The sequence below is a fragment of the Festucalex cinctus genome, chromosome 13 (genome assembly GCF_051991245.1).
Source record: "Festucalex cinctus isolate MCC-2025b chromosome 13, RoL_Fcin_1.0, whole genome shotgun sequence".
NCBI lineage: Eukaryota > Metazoa > Chordata > Actinopteri > Syngnathiformes > Syngnathidae > Festucalex > Festucalex cinctus.
The window spans coordinates 21,482,369-21,507,088 of record NC_135423.1 but is presented as its reverse complement, the minus strand read 5'-3'; the positions used below and the strand labels follow the sequence as shown (position 1 = coordinate 21,507,088).

General features: G+C 37.9%; 2 protein-coding genes across 3 annotated transcripts; one reads left to right on the top strand and one right to left on the bottom strand.

Moving 5' to 3' along the window:
• The first annotated feature begins 389 nt into the window (after positions 1–389).
• On the top strand, positions 390–6,782 carry tagln (transgelin). 2 transcript variants are annotated; one of them, XM_077540917.1, is made up of 6 exons: positions 422–555; positions 4,265–4,307; positions 4,836–5,024; positions 5,105–5,276; positions 6,049–6,151; positions 6,237–6,782. In XM_077540917.1, exons 2-6 carry the CDS (start codon positions 4,296–4,298, stop codon positions 6,373–6,375), a joined length of 615 nt encoding a protein of 204 aa, XP_077397043.1. In that variant the 5' UTR covers positions 422–555; positions 4,265–4,295; the 3' UTR covers positions 6,376–6,782. The 2 variants fall into 2 exon arrangements, with proteins under 2 accessions (XP_077397044.1, XP_077397043.1); XM_077540918.1 differs by lacking the exon at positions 4,265–4,307 and having other exon boundaries at positions 390–555.
• A 98-nt stretch (positions 6,783–6,880) lies between these two features.
• Positions 6,881–24,043, bottom strand: pcsk7 (proprotein convertase subtilisin/kexin type 7). Its single transcript, XM_077540916.1, has 17 exons — positions 23,910–24,043; positions 23,134–23,414; positions 21,918–22,148; positions 21,540–21,671; positions 20,157–20,322; positions 19,982–20,072; positions 19,662–19,716; positions 18,971–19,109; positions 18,779–18,879; positions 15,366–15,533; positions 14,055–14,159; positions 13,875–13,977; positions 10,269–10,425; positions 10,082–10,176; positions 9,906–10,011; positions 9,647–9,764; positions 6,881–7,861 (listed from the first exon to the last, which is right to left on the bottom strand). Exons 2-17 carry the CDS (start codon positions 23,356–23,358, stop codon positions 7,586–7,588), a joined length of 2,268 nt encoding a protein of 755 aa, XP_077397042.1. The 5' UTR covers positions 23,359–23,414; positions 23,910–24,043; the 3' UTR covers positions 6,881–7,585.
• Between the last annotated feature and the right edge of the window lie 677 nt (positions 24,044–24,720).

The window sequence follows — 24,720 nt, the reverse complement described above, 5'->3', positions numbered from 1 at the left end:
TCTGCAACATTGAGCTGTGCAAACACTTCTCTGCAGTGGAATGTAAGTGCAGAAACTTGAGACTTGAGACTCTTGGAAATAGGTCATTTTTATATATATATAAAAAAACAGAATAGAAGAATATAATTTTTAATAACAAAACTGAGTGTGCCTTCTTTGCTTTTCCAACTCTCTCATGCAGCACTCATAATGATGAGGGATGCGGTGAAAGTATTTGGAGAATTCGCAGTGTGGCTGCTATGGAGGAGCTCTTCCCAAATAAGGCCGGGCTTTAGAACTGCGCTGATGGAGTGGGAAGCGGTAGCAGGGAGCCGCTAAAGGCCATGCCCTTTTTAGGATGAACTTTCCTTTTTTCCCCCTTCCCATCGGGCCCTCCCATTTCCTCTTGACACGCCCTCCGTCTACCGCGCCCACCCTCTCAAAATGTTTGCGTCATTAGCTCGTCTGCCCCTCTTAAGCCAGCATTTTTAAGCAGGGAGGTCTTCGCCAAGAAAATATCCACACTCCACCACCAGCTGCACCGTCGGCCAGCAGAGAGCAGATCCATCCCTCACAGTGAGTAGACTTTAATTATGTTCCTCCACGTGTCAACGAATTTCAGAGTGCAGGCATTTCCTTGAGAAGTAATTAACTGATTGACCTCGCAAGGATGCAAACGATCTGTATTAATTAAATAAATATATGCAGCTAAGTCAGGTACAAATCCACTTTTACAAGCATTGTTTCTTTTGGGTGTTTTTTAACACTAGCGTTAGTGGGTTTAATAATTTTGTTGTCTTTTAATAGGTCACATGGACTGTCAAACATGAGATATGATATGACCACACCATTCCTACTGAAGGCATTTCCGAATCCTAACTAGTTTCAACAGCGAGGGATGACTAAAAATGACTAAAATAAATTTACATGAAGCCCTTTTTGTAAATAATTATTTCTTACCACTCCATTGCCACTGAAGGTATTTCCTAAGTAGGTTCCGAGCTGCCTAAACCTGCCTCATGGGTTCCTCCGTGTAGGCTACTTACTAAAATAGTTCATATCTGTACAAATTTAATATGTCTTTTATAGTTCGGTGAAAATAACTGTTTATTCCACAAACAATTGCCTTAAAGATACAGTAGTGTAAGAGTTTTTGATTTGTCAATGTTCATTCATTAAAAAAAAAAAGTATGAGTTTAAATATGTAAAAATAATAATAATAAAATAAATTAATAAAAATTAAAAAACAGTGTTCCCTCGTTTTCCGCAGGGGTTAGGTTCCAAAAAATACCCGCAATAAATGAAATCCGTGAAATAGTTAGCTTTATGTTTTACATTTACTAAAAATATTTTAAGGCTCTAAAACACCCCACCACATCATTTATTTTAATTTCCTCATTGAGGAATTTACATTTTCTCACATTTCTGTGTTTAAGCATTCACAATGTTCAAACCTTCATAATTTTTTTTTTATAAAATGCGTACATTACTGAGAAAAAAAAATACAAAATTGCACTAAAAAATCTGCGATAAAGTGAACCGCGTTATAGTGAGGCAACACTGTATTATTATTTCTATCTATATCGTAGGCCTCATCTTTCTGCTACGGATACCTGAAGGAGGCAAACTTAGTGAACACAGTAATTGGTGGTAGGCATGCAAAGTGTGGTCTCTTTGAGGCACTGTAGTGCATGTGCTTTGAATTTGTTGTTTAGCTCACCACTAGATGGCAACAATGTCTACACACAGTTACTTTAATAAACAGCGTACAATGGTTTCCATGTGGTGAGAGATGCCTCAGTAGAGATACGCACAATTACGTAAACGCATCTTCCTCTTTAACTTTAACCCAGTGACTTTAAGTAGTGTTAATCTCAATAGTCCAAAAATTAGACTGTGAACTACTATCAAACACACACCATATTGTTATCAGTGAATCCATAAACTTGGACACAGCAATAAAGTTGAAACTGCTCTCCACTGAAGAAGAAAGCTTGTGGGCGTTGGCTAACTGTCCACATTTCTGTGGATTATTACATCATCAGTTAAACACGCTGTACTGATATCAGATCATCAGGAGCCGATTAAATGTGGTGATGCATGATGCAATGTCCCCACAGAGGGCCACGGTTAACACAGCTGCAAACAGCTGCAAACGCTGGTTTCCTGTCCTGGCTGTTGGCAGTCTCCACCATGGAAACGGCTAACCACAGCAAGAAAACACAGAAGGGGAGATGAAAGAATAGCAGTAGCAACATTCCTTGCTGTGGGATGCAGCATGTTGACAATTAGAAGTAGGACCTTTTAACATACTTAAATACTACTACATGTAGTAGTATTTGAGGATGCAGCCATAATAGATAGCTAAATGTTACAAGTCATCAAATTAATTTAAATTGTAAAAGGAAAAAAGGGCCATATGTGACATGAATTATAAATTTAAAATCACAATACTTTTTTTTTTTTTTTTTTTTTTTTTTTTTTTTTTTTTTTTTTTTTTTTTTTTTTTTTTTTTTTTAAACGTACTGTGCTTTAAGTTGAATGTTACAAAATATTGTTTTGGCTTCTTTCTTTTCTTTTAACCCCCTGAATAAAAGAAAAGATAAATGGTAGCAGAGATCACGTACTTAAAATGAAAAATGTATTTTTAGTTACATTAATACTTAGAGGTTTTTGCTTTGTTACCAATAATGTAAAAGCTCAAATTGAGTTTTTTTGTTGTTTTTTTTTGTCACCCCTCCAATACGTTGAAATGCTTTAAAAATGTTGACGTCCACCCGGTGTGTTAAATTGGTTTTGTCATATTTGTCAAACTCAAGCTGCAGTGACCCTCTGCCTCCTTCCATTTTCCTGTATGAGGTTCACAGTGGAATAAGTTTTTCCGTTTCTGGCGAAGCCTCATATGACTGGAAAAATATCCAACATGGTTGTCTCGGGGATTTTCAAGGTGTTCTGTCTGTCTGTCTGTCTGTCTGTCTGTGTCTCCGCACACACACAAAAAATCGTCCACATCAGACCGAAGCCCTGGTACACACTCTAGCTATCAAGTTGGACTTATATTAAAAATAATAATAATAAAAAGCTATTGACAATTTTTGTTGCTTCACTCCTTGCAATTAAATATTACATACATCTGGGCATTTTTGATATTTCCGTAATGCAACGCAATGCAAACGGTATATTGTACTGCTTTTGATTGACTACCATACAAACCAGGTAGATTGTTATAGCCTATTAGTCATAATAGTCAATTGACATTTCATCACATTTTAAAATGAAAATAATCCCCACACGCATCAAATTACAATGATCCAAAGTCCAGTGCTTTTCACTGAGCGGAGAGCTTCTTTTCACCAGGTGAGACTGCCATTTTGACTTGTGACGTAAGCTCAAAATTGTCAATTCTGCCTTTTTCTATGCGACGTGTGCACACTCGCGTGCAATGTATGTATTTTCGGGGTGTGGTCTTAGCTAGCAAGCTAGCTGAACTACTTGTGGCAATTGTCCCAGTTGATAAGTAAAGATTTTAGCATTAGCTGTTATCCTACATAATTTTGTCATTATAGCTTATTGTTTTGCTATCAGTTTCACAATTACGCCTCCCAAAAAAAACTTCAGAAAAATTGAACAGAGATTAGTGACAATTTGGGTTGCAGAACAGTGCAAACCAAATGGAAACACTTTTTTTTTTTTTTTTTTTTTTTTTTTTTTTTTTTTTTTTTTTTTTTTTTTTTTTAAATGTCCTGTTGTGCATTGGAGCATTAAGTTTAAGCAATAAATAAACAAAATGAATTATTATTGATGATGATGATGGTAATAATAAATATATTGTTAATTTATTATTATTATTATTATGATTATTAATAATAATCATAATAATAATCATAATAAAAGGACCAAATTATCCAAGGAAGGAATAATGTTCTTGGCAGACAGACCAGGAAAGCCTACAGAAGTGAGAATTCCAACTCTTGGATATTTCACGGAATCTCACCTATTTGTGACCCTCAAATAGTTCTCCAGAGGAACACATTTGACTTCCCTTTGAGCAATTGCCTTAAGAGTCACTCTAAAGAATTTTACCCAAAAGAAAAAACTGTACAAAGCAGTGCAATTTACCATCCTGATGGCAGAAATGTGTGGCAGTGCTGGAGATTCAGCTTATTTGTTTATCACAAACTCTTTTATAGAAAAAGCCACAAAGCAATTGGAGCCAATGGAGGCAGCGTCAGCCGTCCCATTTGGTGTGTTAACTCTTCCTATTTTGAATTTTGAACCTTCCCAGGAACAGGAAGGTGAAGTGACCTGACGTCAAGATGGCAGCAAAGGTTGGATGGTGCAGACAGCATCTACATTCGGGTTTTGCACAAAAAAAAAAAAAAAAGCAACATAGTATATGAAAAACGCTGGCAAGCATATTCGTGTATGTTGGCAGACAGCAACGAGTCATGTTGGGACTGTATGACAAAGAAGAAACATGCAAAGATGGCTGACTTAGAGCTCCCTTTGTGCACCACGCTGCGTGTATTAAGGCAAAATGGTGCGCAGGAGGGTCACTCTGTGCTGTTAATGTCACTCTACTGGGAAACGGGAGATCCACTTGAGCAGCTGAGCATCTTTGCTTCATTACACGCTTGTGATGTGCATGTCAAAGATGTTTGCATATATTGTAATTACATTTATTTGCTCGTAAATGCTTATGATTATTGTGCATGTTTGAGCTTTGACATTACAGATTGAATTCACAATATGCCACAAAATACTTTGTGATGTGATAAAAGTGAATTCTGCGTAAACACTGCAGTGCATAAACAATGTTTTCCCATTTCTAACATCGAGCAATTTCGCGTCACCAGGGAGCTGGCATGGCAAACAAAGGTCCAACCTTCGGCATGAGCCGGCAGGTCCAGGATAAGATCGAGAGCAAGTATGACCAGGAGCTGGAGCAGATTCTGGTAGAGTGGATCAGCCGCCAGTGTGGCTCTGGCGTCGGAAGGCCAGAGTCAGGAAAAATTGGATTCCAGGCCTGGCTGAAAGACGGATGCGTGAGTACGCCTGTTCCAGGAGTCGTCCCCCCCCCCTTGTGACCGATTTGGACCGTAATGATCGTTCCATCTTTTCCCAGGTCCTGAGTGAACTGATCAACAGCCTGTTTCCTGGAGACAAACCTGTCAAGAAGATCCAGAGTTCACCTGCGGCCTTCAAACAGATGGAGCAGATCTCTCAGTTCCTCAATGCCGCTGAGAAATACGGCGTCACGAAGACTGACATGTTCCAGACCGTAGACCTCTGGGAAGGTTAGATGAGTACTGTAAACACTGCTACTGCTAATGTCATGACAGAAGATAAATATTCTAACCACTGTTTATAGTAAAAACTTAAATGTACTCACCCGTAAAGTTGATAAAAGTTGACTGAGATGAAGCCTCAAAAAGATTTGCTGACACCTCAGATAAGTGCATGTAGCAGTGATGTAATACTTTCCGATTTTTCATTATAGTTTTTAAAAATTTCATAGTGATTTTTGTTTTGTAAATGCAGTTTGTTTTTAGAGTGTATGTTAGATTTTATTGGTTTATTAATTTTCAGAAATGCTCATTTTTAGGTTAGTTTTTATTAGCTTTAGTGTTGATGTTTTTAATATACATATTATCAACTGGACCGAAAATAATGGCCAACATATATTTTGAGTAGCTTTTTTTTTTTTTTTTTTCTGTCATGAAAACAATATTCTGAAGAATGGTGGAAAAAAAAAAATCAGAAAAACAGGAGGAAAAAATACTCCTAAACACAGGGAAAAAATATTTAAGAAAAAATATTCTTTAAAATGTTGCGCCAGGTTCAGTACATTCTCATTATAATTTAGTTTTATAAACGTAAGCTTTAGGTTCAGTTTTATGTTATTTTTATTTTTTTAAGCACTTACAATATTGCAAAAATTATTTATCAATTTTAGTTACTGTGTTGTATTAGATTTTTCCCTTGAGAATTTTGGTCTAATTATGAATTGTGTGCGTGGACTGTAGCCGTATGCAACATCCAAGCGTGGTATGTTGTGTTTATGGGCAGGTAAAGACCTGGCAGCAGTGCAGAGAACCCTGTCAGCTCTCGGCAGCTTGGCCGTCACCAAGGATGAGGGCACGTACCAGGGCGACCCAAGCTGGTTTTTCAAGTGGGTCCCGTTGTAAAATAATTCATCCTTTTGAAACCCTCAACAAGCACTGAAGTTGATTTTTGTGTTTGTACGTGCCTTGCAGGAAAGCGCAGGAGAACAAGCGAGAATTCTCAGAGGATCAGATCAAGGCGGGCAAAAACGTGATTGGTCTCCAGATGGGATCGAACAAGGGAGCCAGTCAGGAGGGCATGAGCTATGGAAGGCCGAGGCAAATCTTGTAAAATCCCGGAGTCATAAAAATTAACTACCCTTCACACCATCAGGGAGCCTGTAAACACCTTGTAAAAAGGTCCTCCATTTTTGTTTTTTTCAATTCAGTAACCATTTCATACTTTCAAATGAACCCCATGTCTCAGCTCTTGACACAAAGCACACTGTTGACCTTTGCAGAGCTTCACCTTGCGCTGTCCTGTCACTCCCAGTTGATAAGAGCTGTACTGTATGTATGCGTCATCATAAAGCAATAAATATATGATCCAGGATTTGGTCACAAGAAGATCACCAATGCTTGTATGACAACACAACATGGAGAATGTTCAATGTTGCTTAAAAAGGATCCAAAGCTATGTATGCCTGCTGTATCAGCACCGTTTTGTACATTTTCATATTAAAGAATGACTTGGAAGTACATGTGTGCAAGAACTGTATTAATTGTGCAACCCAAAGGGGGGAGAGGGAACATTTTGCTGGTACTGAAAAAAGAAAAAGAAAAAAAGTATCAAACAATTTCATCAAGTCCTTTATTATTCCTTTGTGACTTGCACAGCAAAGCACAACCAACTCAATCTCTTTAACAACAGTAGAAAGACATCTAATATGTAAAAAATGTTTTGCATAAACTGTTTTATAGGCAGCAAAAATTATGTGGTGTATAAGGCATATATAGATATATATGCAACACTTCAATAAAAATATAATTTTTCACATGTGAAGAAAAAAAAAAAAAATCCATGTCAAGTTTTTTTCAGTAGTTAGTTGCTTGAAGGACACCTGGACTTCAACGTCAAATGCATTTCATCCTACATCAAAAATAACTATATTCTTAAAACATGTCCGTACCAAAGCGAAATTTTAAATTGAGGCCACTTCAAGAGGAAGATCTAGTTAATGCTCGCCACACAACCGCTCACTCACAGAAATTCTCACCTTCATAAAGTGCATACATTACATTCCTCACTAATTCTTCAGTAACAAACGGAGACTTGAAGTCCTTTTGGTTTTCTCTCGTCTTGCGTGAGAGATAGCTGCACAGACAGACACACTCACTCACCCCAAACGCATCTTGATAGAAAAAGGCCTCAGGTTTGAAGCACATTTGAACACGACGCATGACAGTGAAGTTCATCCACAAATCGGTCAAACTACAGCTGGAGGAGGTTGGAAGTCGGAGACGTCCAAAAGGGCACTTTTGTCCGACTGTCAGTCCCTGTGTCATGTTGTCAGCACCTCTCGATCGAGAAGCGGCATTTTGTCCTCGGAGTCCAGCACGGCATGCAGCTCGAGCTCACATTCTCGTGCCTCGTAGCCTCCGTCCTCTTCATCTAACGTCTCCTCCGCTCCTCTCCCTCGACGCCCATTCCTGACTCTGGCGCCCATTTGCCTCCAGGACAGGCAGTGGAGGCCTCGGACGTCCAGGTGGGCTATGGCGGCCTCCACTATGTAGTAGAGAGACCAGAACAGCGCAAAGCAGCCGAGCAGGAGCAGAAACTGGACAGAAGATATTTAGTAGAGGATATGTGCACACTGCTATATAAACAATGCATGTAGTGGCAAGTTATTATTTTTATTTGATCAAAAAAATGTGTTATTTTAAGGACTTGTGTTCAAAATAAAAAGTCTACACACCCCTGTCAAAAGCCAATATCCATACCCCTTTCCTTTGTGGTCTGATACTGTCTTGTTTGTTGTCTTTGTGTGTATTTTGGCATGGAAACACAAACCAGTGTTGGGAAAAGCATCACAGTCATTTGGATATTCTGGCCAGAGTATGCACAACCATATTTCTATCACACATTTTTAAGAGTGTAACATAGATGAAGCGGAAATCATTTTCTTCACAATTATATGTTGGACGTGCCCTCACCTGTCTATACATGGCATTTTCATCTCCAAGACCAATCACAGCTCAGCTTCAGAAAAAAGCTGAGCCGTGATTGGTCGTTACCTGAGCAACTGTGATATCATTTTCAGTAGACAGCATATGGCAAAATGGCCTGGGTAGATTTTGCTTTTTAATTCATATTCCACAAACGCAATATTAATCACAATACTGTGTTTAGACAAGTAGAGGTGCATAGAACATATTTGGGGGTTGACTTCCATTGTAATGTCCACAATTACACAGTTACACAGTTTTTAAAGTTGTGCAAATTACCTTTGTGAAACAAAGACAGATATATGCAACTCTTAGGTCATATATTCAGCATTAATATAGCATCTGCAATATCCCACTTGGCTTGTAACTGCCAAGTAGCTGAAGATCTTCAAAAACAGGTTTTCCATTGAAATGATTTTCAAAAGGTTCCAACTAAAGTATTTATTTCAGGCTTGTGCTAAAAAGCTAAATCTGTCATTTGGGGCTAATCCAGTGTGTCTCAATTATTTATTTTTTGTTACGCCCCATCAGGAAGGAGAAACTCACTACCGTGACAATAAATAGTATAATTTGTCTATAAAAATGTTGCATGTACACCTCTGCAAACGAGGTAATACTCCTTGCTCCTCCGCCAATGATAGCACCACTGCCACCTACAGTAGTGGATGTGCAATTACACTTTAGTACAGAACAAAAAAACCCAAAAAAAAACAAAAACACATTCCCATTTTTTTTTTTTAAACACATTATCAGAGGGTGCAACTACATTATTTCAGTTGTTTATTTTTATTTACACTCACAAAAGGGTGCCATTTGTTTTCAATTGAGCTGTACAGGTTTTTATATTTTAAATTTTTTATATTGATCTTAGGGTGCAATTAATTGAAATTCAATTACAATTTTAATTATTACACTCCACAATTACAAAATCAACTTAATCGTAAACAAAAATAAAAGATTATTAATACTAATTTTGCGTTGTTTAAATTAAATTTTCACCTTTTTAATTTTAAAATGACAAATTTAATCAATCTTTTTGGGTCCAAAAGGAACTTGCATAATTATACTGTTTCAAATTATTGTGTTTGTCTTAATATTTTAAAAATTTTCTTGTTTCATACTGAAAAATAATAATTTGAATAATCGTGATTTTTAGCTATTACCAAAAATAATTGTGATTATGATTTTTTCCTCTTTTTTTTTTTTTTTGAACATTTGAGTAGGGGGTGTAGACTTTTATATCTTCTGTAAACTGTAAACAGAAAAACAAGGCAAGCAGCAACCTGGAGGAACATGAACTGGAATTGACGACAACATTGCAACAGATTTGGAGATGCAAGATATTCCCGACCCATATGGAGAATGTGTGAGGTTGTTTTTGAGGCAACTGAACTTACCCTGAGACTGCTTGAGGTGAAGGGACTGATGATCTCGGATGGAATATCAAGGCCTGGGGGGCAAGGCAAAGAGAAGTTGCTGTCCAGGTATTTGCCACTCATGGCATCCTTCACCAACCTGTCACAGAAGAGAACCAGTCACAATAAATATTGTATGAACAACAGCTCAAATTGAAAGAAGACTTGTAAATACAATAAAATAAAATAAAAATGACAATTATTTTAGCTGCTAAGGAATGCCTACAGTATAAGATCTCACATTTGTCTCTCCTTGACCTCCTTGAAGGTCATAGAAGATCCATACAGAGTCAACTTCCACTGCGTTAACTCCCCCACATCGGCACATTGTTGAGACGATGGTTCCTCTATATGAGCACAGGGTCATTGTGGGAGGAAGTAGCTCATAATAGGTAATTCATAGCAGACACAACTTACTATGATCAGTCATCTTGAGGCGGTATTGACCATCAGCCCTCTCCCCCCAGCAACGCACGGTGGAGAAGGTCCAGTCCTGGTAGCCTGCAGAGTCTCTGTGTGGCAAAGAAGCAAAAGGCAGAGCACAATATTCATTTTTTTGAGCACAGATATGGCTCGGGTGCTCTACTCACGCTTTTTAGGTCACCTGTCAACAGCCCGTCGAGCCCCAATGACTGACGAAATTCCGCTGGGACAGAACAACACGATCTCCAAGTTGCCACGACAGGGGTGGGTTATTGTCACGGTAACAGCCACGTGCTCCAGTGTCTGCATCCCAGACGGTGCCAAGTCAGCAGCGGTCACTGAGGGGGGAACCACATGGAGAAAAGTGCGTTTTTCCTTTGTAAACATACTGTAAAGCTGCAGGTTCCACATGTGCCTAAATCAAGGCCTACACAAACAGTATGATTGATTATGAAAATGAAGTAAAAAATAAACACCAATCACTGGTTAATAATGCAAAAACAGATGCTTGCAAATGCCGTATGTTGATTAAACACAGAAGGACTACAGAAATGAGTGAACAATTACTGATGATATGCTAAAATCAGAGGATTTGGAAAATTTTACAAACAAAAAATGGCTCTTAAGGATTACTATTACTATTACTATTATTAACTCATTCACTCCCAGCCATTTTGACTGAAGCAACCCCCTTTGTTTCCGGCTGCTTTGTTGGATTTTGGCTGATTTTGCAAGGCCCACAGAATATTCTGTTCTATTGCTATAAAAACATGGAACACACCAAAGGAAAGATTAGAGTCTCTGTTTTCATCAGGAAAAAAAAAAAAAAAAAGTGTATTTGTATCTGTTTCCGTTTTCCAGCAATTTGCATTAGAATATAGCTGTTTCATCCATATTCACATTCCTGGTAAATACAATGACAAAAAGAGCTTGCTGCAACAAGGCCCTTTCTGATCTCTTATAATCTGCTGCCACCTGCTTGCCGCAATAACTGCCATTGCTTTAAGCCACCGCTTCATATCAGAAGCGGCATCAAAGCCTTCTATATGCTCTTGCATTAAAAAAAACAAAAAAAACAAACAAACATGTAAACACGTTTTTGGGAGGGAAGGCCAAAGTGTTAAAAAAACGTTTTTAAATGTTTTTGGGATTGAATAAGTTAAAATAGTTGTGGATGAATTTGACAATCGATTATTTGTTGATTAATCAATTAATTTCAACTGCTCTAGTCAGGATACGCACCCGACTCAAATGATTTGTGATGATATGGCCCGCTTTTGTCCATCATTGGCTGCAGGTGATCACGCTATGTTGCTTGGCCTGTTTGTACAGGAAATGTGGTGCCCGAAATGTGCAATATGAATTCAAAATGTATAACGGAATGCATGGTGTCCCACAGGGTTCAATTCTGGGGCCCCTACTGTTTTTGTTGCATCTGCTGCCTTGAGGTTCAAACTTGAGAAAATAGTTGTGGTTGTTTTAAACTGCTCTATAAATAAATATAGAGTTGAGATGAATGATTGGACTCGGACTCCTATGATTGGACTCGGACTCCTATGATTTGCAATACCAAGTTGACCAATTTTAGTTAAAGCAGCTATATGGAAGATTTAACATTTCAAATCTCTACTGCCACCTGTGGCCGAAAACAAACTGCACGCTCGTACACGCTGCGCGCACTCGTACGTGCACGACCTCAATACTGAAGACTGGGCTCTTCATATCCAATTAAACTATGTTTTCAGAGGTAAGAAGTTTTATAATGTTATACAAAGCTGGCTACTACACGGAATGAGACTCTCGATCCCCACTAAACAATTGATGTCCACGGGACGTGCAGATCATATTGCTTTAGTCGGTCGAAGTCCAGTCCTGTGCTGTACTCCAAAACGATGTGCAAATTACGTCAATTAATTGGACCTCATTCCGATGTTAATATGCAGTTACATATTGTAGTCACCCCGCTTGACGGACGTCAACCTGATTCTAGTCATTAATAGTGTATGTCGCCCCCAGGCTAGCGTCATTGTGCATTAGCCGAAAGGTGGGCTGTCATTTATGGAAATTGACGATTGTGAAAAACATATAGACCCATTCACTACTTTGTGTGATACGGCCGTGAATGTTATCGCCATTCAGTAGTACCGTTCACATCCCGTTAGCATAATGTAGCTACAATAGGCTGTTTTCACAGAGGAAAATAAGGCAACATTTAGCCTGATTGAAACGCCGCGGAATGGAACGTCTGTTCTTCATAAAGTCATTCTGTTCGATTACATTTAACTTTGCCGTCCACCTCACTTTCACCCCAATAGTTACGACCCAGAAGTGATCGATCTTGAGGTTACTGCTATTTGAAAACAACACATTTTCTTCTAAATGTCAAGATACTCGCTTCTTACCTTTTGGAGTAGAAAGAAAGCCAGCTGTGAATCACTTTTCTAATCCAAGTCCGATCTCAACTCTCTCCACCGCTGAAATGTCAAACCAATGTTCACTCTCGTTCTTGCCCGGCTTCGGTCACTATCAAGTTTAGATTTTTTTCTTTTTCGTGGCCCTTGACATAGTTTTCATATTTTTTTTAAAGCAGCCTTCCGTGGAGTAAAAGCGGGTGTCTGGGGCAGCGAAAATCTGTACTAGTTCCGTCTTCGCGCGACAGGAAACAACTGACGAGGACGCGCATGACGTCACATCCCGCAGACAGAGGGCGGGAAATTCGAAGGATTCGGACCAGACGCTTCCTAAATAATATTGGCCAGAGGCTTGTAGGAGTACCCATTGTGAACAGCTAAGATGTTGATCTACTAATTAGAATATGTTTCAGTCATAAATGGTCAAATAAAAAGGCTATTGTGAAGATATTTTTGGGGGAAATCATCCATATAGTAGCTTTAAGCAAAATTAGATGCCTAGAACACCTAAAGGAACACTTCCTTATACACAAATACAACACTTTCTGAAGCCAAGGTGAAGAGAGCCAGAATCGACTCTACATTTGGACTGACTTTAAATTAATTCAATATTTGTGACAATCTCAACGGAACCTCAGCTACTAGCCAGCGCTCGCCCAAGAATGACAGCCAGATAGTCTTTTAGTACGTCCTGCACGATGACATCTAATGAGCAAATCTGCTCTTTTGACCATTTAAGGTTTTGCAAAAAGCCTGCGGCTGGGGAGGGACATGAGTTGATGGAGAGCATAAACAGGTATAGACTCATAGACTAGTCAATGGTTCGAAAGGAGATGTAAACAAATGCAGGGGTTTGATAAATACAGCGGAAACATAACACTGTTGACATTATATTTTCCACTTATTCAATTCGAGAAGAATGAGAGCAAAATAGTTGAAGGGTAGAGCTACAAGTCTACTGAACAATCCACCTCCTCTGGCAGTGGGCCTGACCACTAAAAGGCCCCATAAATGTGGGACAGGACACTTGAGAGGCAGCGATGAGCGGCAGGAAGTGTTTCTGCTACAATGACATCATCATAAGCTCAATATATGAACAATAAGACAATAATATGAGGAAAGAAGATCAATAGAGTTTGCCCTAAATAAAGCCATGACAGAACAAAGCCACAGAAGCCGTTTGGAGACATGTGGCTCACCAAGTAAATGTGGACGTCTCAATACACAAACAGCAGAACATTACCTAATATGGAGGCCAAGTCAGACTGGGGAGAAGAAAGGAGGGGAAGAAAAAGAGGGAGGTGGCTACACGGTGCATAACCACTCAATGCGGAGTTGAGAAAGAAGAAGAGAGCAGAGAGTGCACATGAAAGTACCTGTCCAGGTGCGAATCAGCTCCTTGGGATATGTTGGAATGGACACTTTCTCCTCTATTACTGAGCTCTGATAGGACACAAGAAATGGAACCGACTCCCAAACCTGCAAAAAAATATACATTTCTTTGAGTCAACAATTATTTGAAAATATTTCACTTTATTTGAGACATATTAATGTACCTTGGCTGCATTAACAAGTTTCCATGCGTTGAGGAGACCAAAACCATGCTGATGACTGTGGTGGAAACCTGCTCCGTTCTCCTTCCAGTCTGAACTGTTATCACACTAGTGGACAATCAAAGTTACGATTTTCTTCCCATGCATACAGTGTTCCCTCGTTTATCATGGGTTCATCCTTCGCGGATTTTTTTTTTGGTCTGCAGGGCAATATCTCTCGAACCCTACGCCCGACGGGCGACATATGGCATCCGCGGATTCGTCTCGACAAGACCTTTCCAACGGCGTCTGTCCCATCACTCCACAACATTGCATTCCAGAGATAGAAAATATATACTGTGATATATAACAAGTAAATTAAAAATAAACATACTTTTAATGGAAATAATGACTGTAAAAAAAGATGAATGAAAAAGCGTTCATTACTAAAAAATAAAAATTAAAACTAAAACAAAACTAAAAATCATACCAAAACAAAAAAACATAATAAATGAAAAAATATATACTGTGCTGTATACTGTAATAATTACCGTAAAAAAAAAAAAAAAAAGACAAAACATATTTCTAATGGGAAAAATGACTAAATGAAAAAAACAAAACACATACATGAATTAAAAAACATTCATAATAAACTAAAAATCATACCAAAACTAAAAACATATATAATAAATGAAAAAATATATATACTGTGCTGTATACTGTAATAATAAGTAAATAAATAAATAAATAACACATTTGTAATGGAAAAATTGACTAAATGGGAAAAAACAAAACAAATGATGAATGAAAAGGCATTCATAATAAACAAAATCATACCAAAACGAAAAAATAATGAATAATAATAATTTTTAAAAAATGTGTGTGTGCGTATATATATATATATATATATATATATATATATATATATATATATATATATATATATATATATACAAACTGCACTGGTTACTGTAATAAGTAAGTTAAAAAAGCAAACAAACGTACTTTTAATGGAAAAAATGAATGTAAAGGAAAAAAGAACATAAATTATGAATGACAAACCATTTATAAAAAAAAATATATATATATATATATATATCTTAAATGAAAAAAAAATGTATGTCATTAATGGGAGATTTTTATTTATTTATTTATTTATTTATTTATTTATTTTTTAAATTAACGCAGATTTCCATTATCGCAGGTAGGTTTTGGAATGCGATACCCATGATAAACAAGGGAACACTGTAAATCTACAATTACACAAACAGAAAAACACTCTCCAAAGAGATCAAGTATATTGCAAATAGTGACACGAGGCACCAGTGGCTTTACCTTGGTAGCAGTGAAGGTGATGATGTGCTGGACGTCCCTCCAGCTGAGGCAAGGACGGACCTGCAGCATGAGTGCCACCATGCCGGCCGCCAGGGGGGCGGCGGCAGACGTGCCAGTGTGGCCCTCTGTGCAGCCTGTCCCCTGCTGCATGAACCAGTCCGATGTTACCTACACAGATAGATGGATTGAGGCTATACATACCACGGAGAGCCTTGTATGGTATAAAACACAGAGGCGGTGGTAATAGCTCAGCTCAGAGACTAACAGAAATTCACTGAGGTCGCCCATGGATCTAGAGTTTCGCAGCCCACCTAAGTCAGCAGCGGTGACTTAAACGGTTAAGAACGCTTCTGTCAACAGCTGTTGTCACAGATCGATGTATTTCAAATGGCACTGGATTACAATTAGCAGACTATGCACTAAAGTAGTCAACAAGGACTCCTAGAAGATCAATTGAGAACGATGTGCCATACAACAAAGGCAAATTCTACACTGTAAAAAAAAATAAAAAATAGTAAAGTTAGAAATTCTAAGTCATTTTTACAGGGAGAGTTTTGAGTACATTTTAACTCACATTCACTGCCTTTGACAAGTATACTTGTCAATTGTATCTTTTAGAGCGGAGATAAATGGGGGCTAATCTGACTATGCTCCACAGTAAATATCAAACTTGGAAACAACTTTACTGATGCCCAACCACTGGTAGATGACATCATTGCCCCATTTTATACGAAATAAACACAGTGTCAGAGTCCACGGGAGAAATGGCTGTATTTTGGCAAACTTACATTTTTCTACTGTCATTTATAAAAGAACGGGGCGGGGCAAAAAGTAGGGAGTCTATTCTGTTATTTGGTAGATTCGGTTTATATATAATTATTGAACGTAATATCACATGGGTATTAGAATTTTGAAATTTTCTCAAATGGCTGGCAGTGAATGAGTTAATTTACAAAAAAAATAAAAAATAAAAATTACTCAAGCCTTGAGCAACGAACTCATGACCTTCAGCTTGGGAGACAGCCACTCTACCACCTGAGCCATGCCACTCTTGCTGTTTGCCACTAGACTGCATTACTGGTGTGTCCAAATTGAGACCAAAGCAGGTCTCTTGGAGGTACAAGGATTCCACCTGTCACCATCAAAACAGCAGGAGCGGCATGGCTCAGGTGGTAGAGTGGCTATTTGTTCCTCAACCCTTGAGTAGCTTTTCTTTTTTTTTTCTTTTTTTATATTAATTTTTTTTAATTAACAGCTAAAATGTACTCAAACTCTGACGACTTGTCCAATTTACTTCGAATTTCTGAGTGGAACAAAAAAAAAACTTCACTAGTTTTTAAAAAAAATCACTGTTTTTTTTTTCAAGTACTTATGTATTACACTTTTTTTTTTTTTTTTTTTTTAATGTGATACTGTGTGATCCTTTGAGGGGGACAACAATGAAACATTTCAAATGGGTGTCAGGGCATATTTGTGTAAACAGTTGATTTAACAACATCCAGGATGTCCAGCTTTTAAAAAAGGCAAGAACAGGAATTTGTCCAAATAAAAATAAAGAGCCTTTAAATTTACAGTAACGGGATGAGCAAGAGAAACTAAACGTGAATTAAATGGACACTGCAATAGCAGGAAACGGGAGGGGAACTCTTCTTTTTCTTTTATTGGCAGTTCATTGGCTTGCAATGCTTTTTCATGCTTTTTTTGCCCTTCTGTCAAATTTCTGACATTTTTGGCAATTTTATGGACAGTTATTTTCTGGCTCTCTTCTTCGTTTTGTGGACGTTATGGCTAATTTTTGACATTTTTTTCTGCCTGTTTTGCTGTCAACTTCAGACATTTTTGGCAATTTTGCGGACATTTTATTGTAATTTTCGGGATTTCTTCTTTTGTTTTCTGTCATTTTATAGTTTCTTTTTGAAAATTTTCTTTCCTGCCTTTTCTTAAATCCATTATCTGACTGTTGGCAATTTTGTGGACTCTTTTTGGTAATTTTCAGGATTTCTTCTTTTGTTTTTGGACTTTTCATAGCTACTTTTTAAACATTTTCATTTCTGCCTTTTTTTTTTTTATTAGATTCTCTGACATTTTTGGCTATTTCATGGTAATTTCCCCCTTTCCTTCCTTTTTGTATATTTTTATGTAATGTTTAAAACTTTTTCATCTAACTTTCGTCTCTTTTTCTGACAACTTGAAAATTTGGACTAACATTTTTTTTTAACAGTAAAAATGGTCATTTTAAAAATCTAAATCATTAATTAATTTTAAGAATATTTTATCTAAAAAGTAAATGTAAATAATAAAAATAAATAATAATTTCTACTCATTTTATTAGTGATCCACAATGAGCCACAGGAGAAGTATGAAAGAGCCACATATGGCTCCAGAGCCGCAGGTTGCAGACCCGAGCCAGTCAAGTCCCTCCCCCCACATTCATCGTGTACAAGTGATATTTTCATCTTGCTGGTGTGCAGTTAACAGGCAACATGATAGAGGAAGGAATTCTCATCCCTTTCAGTGTTTACAAGTAAGTAAACACTCTTCCTAACAGCTGTTCAAGCTGTTGAAGAGTTCAGGGAGCTAATCACTGTTGTTTGTGCCTGTGTATGTTTGTTGTGCTCCAACAAGGATGCCTTGTGCGTAGTGACACAATAGCTCATATTATCACTGCATTCTACGCAAACAAAGCTAACAGCTAATCGTAATGGAACCTGTCAATGATCAAATGCAGTAAAACTAAGATAATCAAAAAAAGACTTAACAGTGAATCCAAAACTGACAACAAGGTCCACTGCACAGACAATCACATTTCTCAGACTCTCCTTTCGCTGTACCATAGCCAATTATTATAGTACCGTTACACATAATTTGTTTTCATTTTGAATACATCATTTGTTACTAGTTATACATTTGGGAAGACATTGTTTCTTGTGCCAATCCCGAATGGGTCACATATTTATATTTGAAAATTCCAGTGTGAGGTGAACACTTGGCCAATGAGTGCACTGTGTGGTCAGCTTGTGGCTTGCGCTCCTCTAGAGAGAAGTAATTTTGTCAAATCGCTTTCCTCCCAGGGCAATGGCATTGCTAGTCAAACTATTTCCATAGTGACGAGGGACAAACAGCACCAAATATAAATGGGTTGTGTCTACACACCCAGCAGCAAGAATAAAATTGCAGTGATGTGCTGACTGCTAAAAACACAGGGAACACGCTAAAGACATCCTTGTCATTATCTGATGTTTCAGACTGGAGTTTCTATTTTAAGTTAAGGTGTTAAATCAATCCCTTAATCATCGAGTCTATTAGATGTGAGCGGTTTTCACACCACAATCAAGTCATTGGCTCTGAAATCAGCTCAAACGAATTTCAGTAATATTTGGCACATGCATTTTTTGTTCTCAAGTAAGACCTACAATGCTCCTCAACTTGTTCCCCCCACTGCTGAAAGTGACAGCCAGCATGGATGCACACTCCTCAGCGTAAAATGGCATCCTGCCCTTCTCATCAACAGCTCCTGCGTCCAAAACAGTACAATATAACAATTAGCCTTGGGACATTTGCATAAATGCACATTTGCAAAGATGTACATTCAAACTCTGTTTTACCAATGGTGATGGTGTAGATGGAGTTAGCATAACCGTCATAGTTGCAATTGTCATTGTATTGCCCTCCATTGCCACTGGCAACGACAAAGATGCTTCCAAAGCCCCGTCTTCCTGCAATGACGCCGTGTTGGAGTGCAGCCTGTGAGGAAAATAGAATACAATTCACCAAATGATCTACATTGACTCATTTGAAAAACCAGAATGTTCCTTTATACAACCAAGATAAAATGGAAGCTGTGCTAAATAAAAGTCGCAAAGTAAAAGTTGGGATGCATTGCCCTCTGCAGGAGAAAACTAACACTGCAATGTATCAAAAAACACTTCACAATCAGTTTTTTTGACACTACAACTTTTGATTTTGAAACAATTCTTCACAAAGAAAATACTCTGTTTCAATGTCAAAATATCACCATTGCAAAACCTTTATTAACTGTCAAGGCAAATTAAAGCTGCAGTGTTCATTCCAGTATTAATAATAAGTTAATGAGTAGTCAAAATGTAAAGCCTTGTAAGGTGGAAAAGCGCTAAATAAATGAAATACAATTTTACCAAACATGCCTGGGACAAATACTGGAACATCAGCATAGTACAGGACAAAATATAATAACTAAAAGCTTTGGTGACATTACACAGGATGCAATACAGTAAGTATAGCTAGAAAAGAGTAATATCAACATTTTAACATTCTCACCTTGCCCAAGGGATGGGGCCCATCCACAGTGTGACCATCATCATCAGGACCCCAACTAAGAAAACATAATTTACATCACTTTAGCAATGTGCGATGGATTAATCAAAGGGAAAGTCAACACAATATTTTTTTTTTTTAATTATAAAAATTGTATGTGCCTCCATTAGTATATAAACACAGCATTCTGATGAATATTGTGTTTGTGGAATATGAGATAAGCAGCAAAATCCACCAGTTTTGATCCATCTCAGGAGGTGACCATTTTGCCAATTTGCTATTGACAGTTAAAACAAGGCAGACAATCTAGACCAAAGGATCACCTGCAGCTATAGATGTCATTGACTTGATAGTGTTTGTTGAAGGCTATGGCCTCCAGGCTATCTGTCAGGGGGCCGTCCAGGACCCTTATACCTGGGGATGGAAGAGATTGATATTTCAGCCTTTACCTCGCTCAGCACATGTGAATGGAGCATTAACCACACTTGTACTGTGTACCTGCCACCTTACTGCCATACGCCACTCCCACAGCACAAACACTGTTGTTTGGAACTGCCGCGATTTCGCCGGCACATCGAGTACCATGGTGGTTGTCAGTGTGCGCGTCTGGGTGGGGCATAGGGTCGGGGTCATTGGAGTTTAGATCATAGCTGCCCTCTGGACTCTAGAAACACAAAATCAATTTAGGTGAATGTGCATGTAAAAACCATGAAAAGGGAACATTCAGTTGAATTTCTGACGCTGTGAAAGTATCCTGAATGCATCATTTTGCTTGCGTATAGCATGAGCAACTAGCAACATCGCTAGCCTAGCGCTAACAGGAAGTTAGAAAATGCTAACAGGAAGTTAGCATCAACTTGTGTTTTTCGTTCAAATAACGAATATCAACACACAAATCTTGTGGGAACACATACCCACAAATGACATCACACAAAGGCACAAATGTGTGAAAAGTAGTTATTTTAATAGAATTCAATCGCAACTTTCTCTGTACTCACTTTAAGTGTGTACGCCATGGATGCACGGCACCACACTGCCCCTAAGAGGCCAAAACGCACAGGAACAGTCAGTATTTGTTGTTTTTTTCAGTTGCTATTATTTTCAGTTTATTCTATTCTTATTTCACTTTATTGATTTCATTTCATCATGTCCTTTCAAGTTATAATATATTATAAATTTATATGTCAAGGATTCAAAGACTTTCTTTTCTCAAAAATCAAGGATGCAAATATCCAAGGATTTTTTTTTTTTTTTCTTAACACGGTATCCAAAGATTTTTTATTTTTTATTTTTTTGTCTTAACACACATTTCCACATGACATGGCACGAAATACAATCTCTGAGGTGGTCCCAGGTTGGCCCAGTAAGTCCCAAGACTTGTGAAAATAACACAAGATAAAAATATATAAAAGAAAGCATTAATGCTTTACAGCAGTTGTAACAAAGTAAGAGTGGTTTTATTATTGACACATAAATCTATACAGTAACTTTGTATACTTTTTTTATATGGACTTGTCATTCAAAGCAGAGAATCTTAATAGCGAAGGTTTGTGTGTAAGTGGCACCCATTGAAATGGTGAAGGGGTTAATTTTATGCATTATATATTTTTTAAATAATCAGTTGTTTAATCGGTAATCAGAATTTTTTTTTCTGCCAATAATCGGTAACGACCTCAAAAAATGCTTATCATTCAGGCCCTAATATGAATATTTATTTATACAACAAGTAATGGTCCTTCAAAGATGGGACTTTGACATCCACCTTGGTGGTAATTGTTATGGAAACAACACTAATTTCTCGTGTAATTCATGACTTAGTAAAAAAAAAAAAAAAGGCTTTTTTTTTTTTTTTTTTAATGGAATGAATTAACAGTGACTCACATAATTGGGTTGTAGATCTTGATGAGTGTGTTGTACCCCGTCATCTACCACCACCACGGTTACTCCTTGGCCAGTGATGTTGCGCTCCCATACCCCAGTCACATTGATGTCCATGCCCTTATTGTCATTGTGCTTCAATGCAAGCATATCATGAAAAGGGAAGACGGAGGTTAAAGTCAACAACAATAATTTGTTGTCTGAAGACTAGCTATTAAGGGACATACATTTCATTAGGTTTTTTGTTTTTTATTTTATTTTTTATCTGGACCTATTCAAACATGATTGACTTTGTGCTGTCAGCATTTAAAATTTCACTTTGTACAGTACAGTACATTGTGACATCAAATGTTATCATACAGTAGCATTACACAAACTCACCAGGTGCCACTGTTTTGGGTATTGGGGGTCATTAAAAGCCATAGATCTTTTCGAGCGGCTGAGAACCCTCTCCCGGGAGTACCAAAGGACATTAGGGTGGCTTGCTAGCACATTCCCAGGATAGAGGTCATTCCTCCAAACATTAGCACCAGGTTGAGAAGAACACAGCAAGTAGTGGCCTGCCAACTGTCCAATCTGGCCCTGGTTGTGCAGCCCAGCTTGCTCTGCTACCTGGAATGGTCAAAATACAGATGAAGATGAAATACAAATGTAGCTCACGATTGTGCTCCTCCCTCACCCGACAATTACAAACCACTTCCTCTGCGAACTGTGATGTGTGACAATATCACACATCAAATAAAAGAACAAAAAAGGAAAAATTATAGGACTGTGACTTATAATGACTTTAGTATAACACGTTAATTACTAGGGGTGTGAATTGCCTAGTACCTGACGATTCGATTCGTATCACGATTCACAGGTCACGATTCGATTCGATGCCGATTAATCCCGATACGAATTTATAAGTCGATTGTTGCGATTTTTTTTCATTCAAATTTAGAAAATACTAATCAGTAAGCTTGTAGAGTGTAAGATTCATATGAAAATGTATTATTTATCTGAAATTTCAGTCTTATAGAGGTTGTAATCTGTTTCATGTTTGAACAGCATTAAAATAAAATATTAAAGCTTAATGTTCCGTTCATATAACATTCTTCCATGCTCAAGGTGTGAATCCTAAAAAAAAAAAAAGAAAAGAAAAAAGAAAAAAAAAATTCGATTCTGCCGATTATTGAATCGATTCGAGAATCGCGCGATGTAGTATCGCGATATATCGCCGAATCGATTTTTTTTAACACCCCTAATTACATTGTCCTGTTAAATTTACTGCGGACTACTCTGGGCAAATGGTTGGGCAAGCAGTGTCGATGTTTGTTTGCCTGGCAATTCTGTTTTGGTTTTGGCTTATAACATGCTGCAGGAAAAAGTCTGAAAGATAGGTACTGCATAATATGCTAAAATATTTCCAACACTACATGACTGGGAGCTACAGTATATGAACTTCCCTTAAATGTACTTTAAACACATATTTGTCATTATTTATAAGATTATGAATGGAATATTCCCTGGGTAATTGCAGATGTACACTAGTTATATTAAAGTACCAGAGACATCAGCTAATTCACATTGCACAGTCATGAATAAAGCGCAGTACCTGGTTAGCAATTTCATCAAGTTTCTCAGATTCCTGATTATCTTCGTGATGTGGGTCAGCATGAAGGCGGACAGCCCATGACTGACCTGGACTGCATGATGGCGATAAAGGTGACTGTGGAAAAGAAAGTGACGGTGCGACAGAGGGCAGATGGGCCAGAAGTAATAGAGAAAAAGAGAAGAGAAACAAGAGGAGAATGAATACTGTAAAGCGAAGAGTTGCCATCACAACAAAGGATGACAACAAGGGCCAAATGGGCGAGACCTCATCGGAACGTCAAGCTGGATGTGAGAGAAGGAGAGAAACGATAAAGTCATGGTCAGAGGCAATTTGAAAATAAGGGCAGGATCAGCATACAGCATATCTTAGTGCTACTTTCAGAAGCTTCCTCGAGGGGACATAGCAATATGAATACAATTATTAAGTTGTAGTTTAAAATATCCTGCCATCAGACACTGGCCATGTGTTATAACACCATTTTTTAAGCTTTAGAGCTACGTATGTTAAATAAACACTGTATGTCTACATCACTGTCGCCGATTTTGCTCTTAAGACACAAAATACGACATTAAGCAAGTTAGACATCTAACTGCGGTAAGGAAGCTGTGTTGTTTAAAAAATGCTTTATAGTTCTCCAGTTGCGGAAGTTTATCGGCAATGTAATAGTAGTAGTAGATCGTATGTTATCGAGTGTGCAAGCGGCGTCCATTACCGCATGTTTCAATAGATAAATGAGTCATTGTAATTTACAATTTAAAAGACCTTTCGTTAAATACCTTGAAATGTAATTCGTTCCTCATGTGTCTCTGCTGGTGAAAATTGTGAGAACAGTTCTGGACTCCTATGATGTGCTCAACTGTATTGTTGTGTCAGTCACTTCCGCAATGCATGAACAGGTCGCAACTTGTACGTCTGACGTCATAAGGATGTACGTCTATCGTCAGTGTCTTACGCAACTCCTTGTCGCCCGTAACCGCTGATCTGTATATATTAATGTTTAGCAGATAGCACGCCTGTGCAAGCCGTTGAAGACACAGGGCGGCCATTGTACTCCTCCCATCTCGCGAGCAGATGACTAAACACTTCTACAAGAACTGCCTCAAATTTCGATACTGTAAATGTATAGGATCGTATGCCGAGAAACATTTCTTAAGAGTAGTAATATGGCGGCTTCGCGGCTTCAAAAGTCTTGGTCTTTCGTGTTCAGTAATATATACAGATCAGTGGCCGTCATTCACAATCAAGCCAGAACCATTATTTTCCTTCATCAATTATAATTCATTAAATTTGTATCGTATTGCATTTGACTTTATTTTGTTTTCGTTGGAACATTCCTTTAGTTTCTCTGTTTCATTGTCTTTATAACAATGTACCATATCAATTTGTTCTGTACATTAAACCTAGTGTGGGAAACAAGCAAATGTGACATTGCTTATTGAGCATGGCTTGGCTATGTGTAGCTTGCTTGTCTACAGATTTTTAAAAACGTATCCATGTGCATTCACAGATCAGATCTTTTATTTTTGAAATTGAGAAGTTTATTTTGAGGGACACACCGGAAAACAAATATGTAATACAAGCACACAC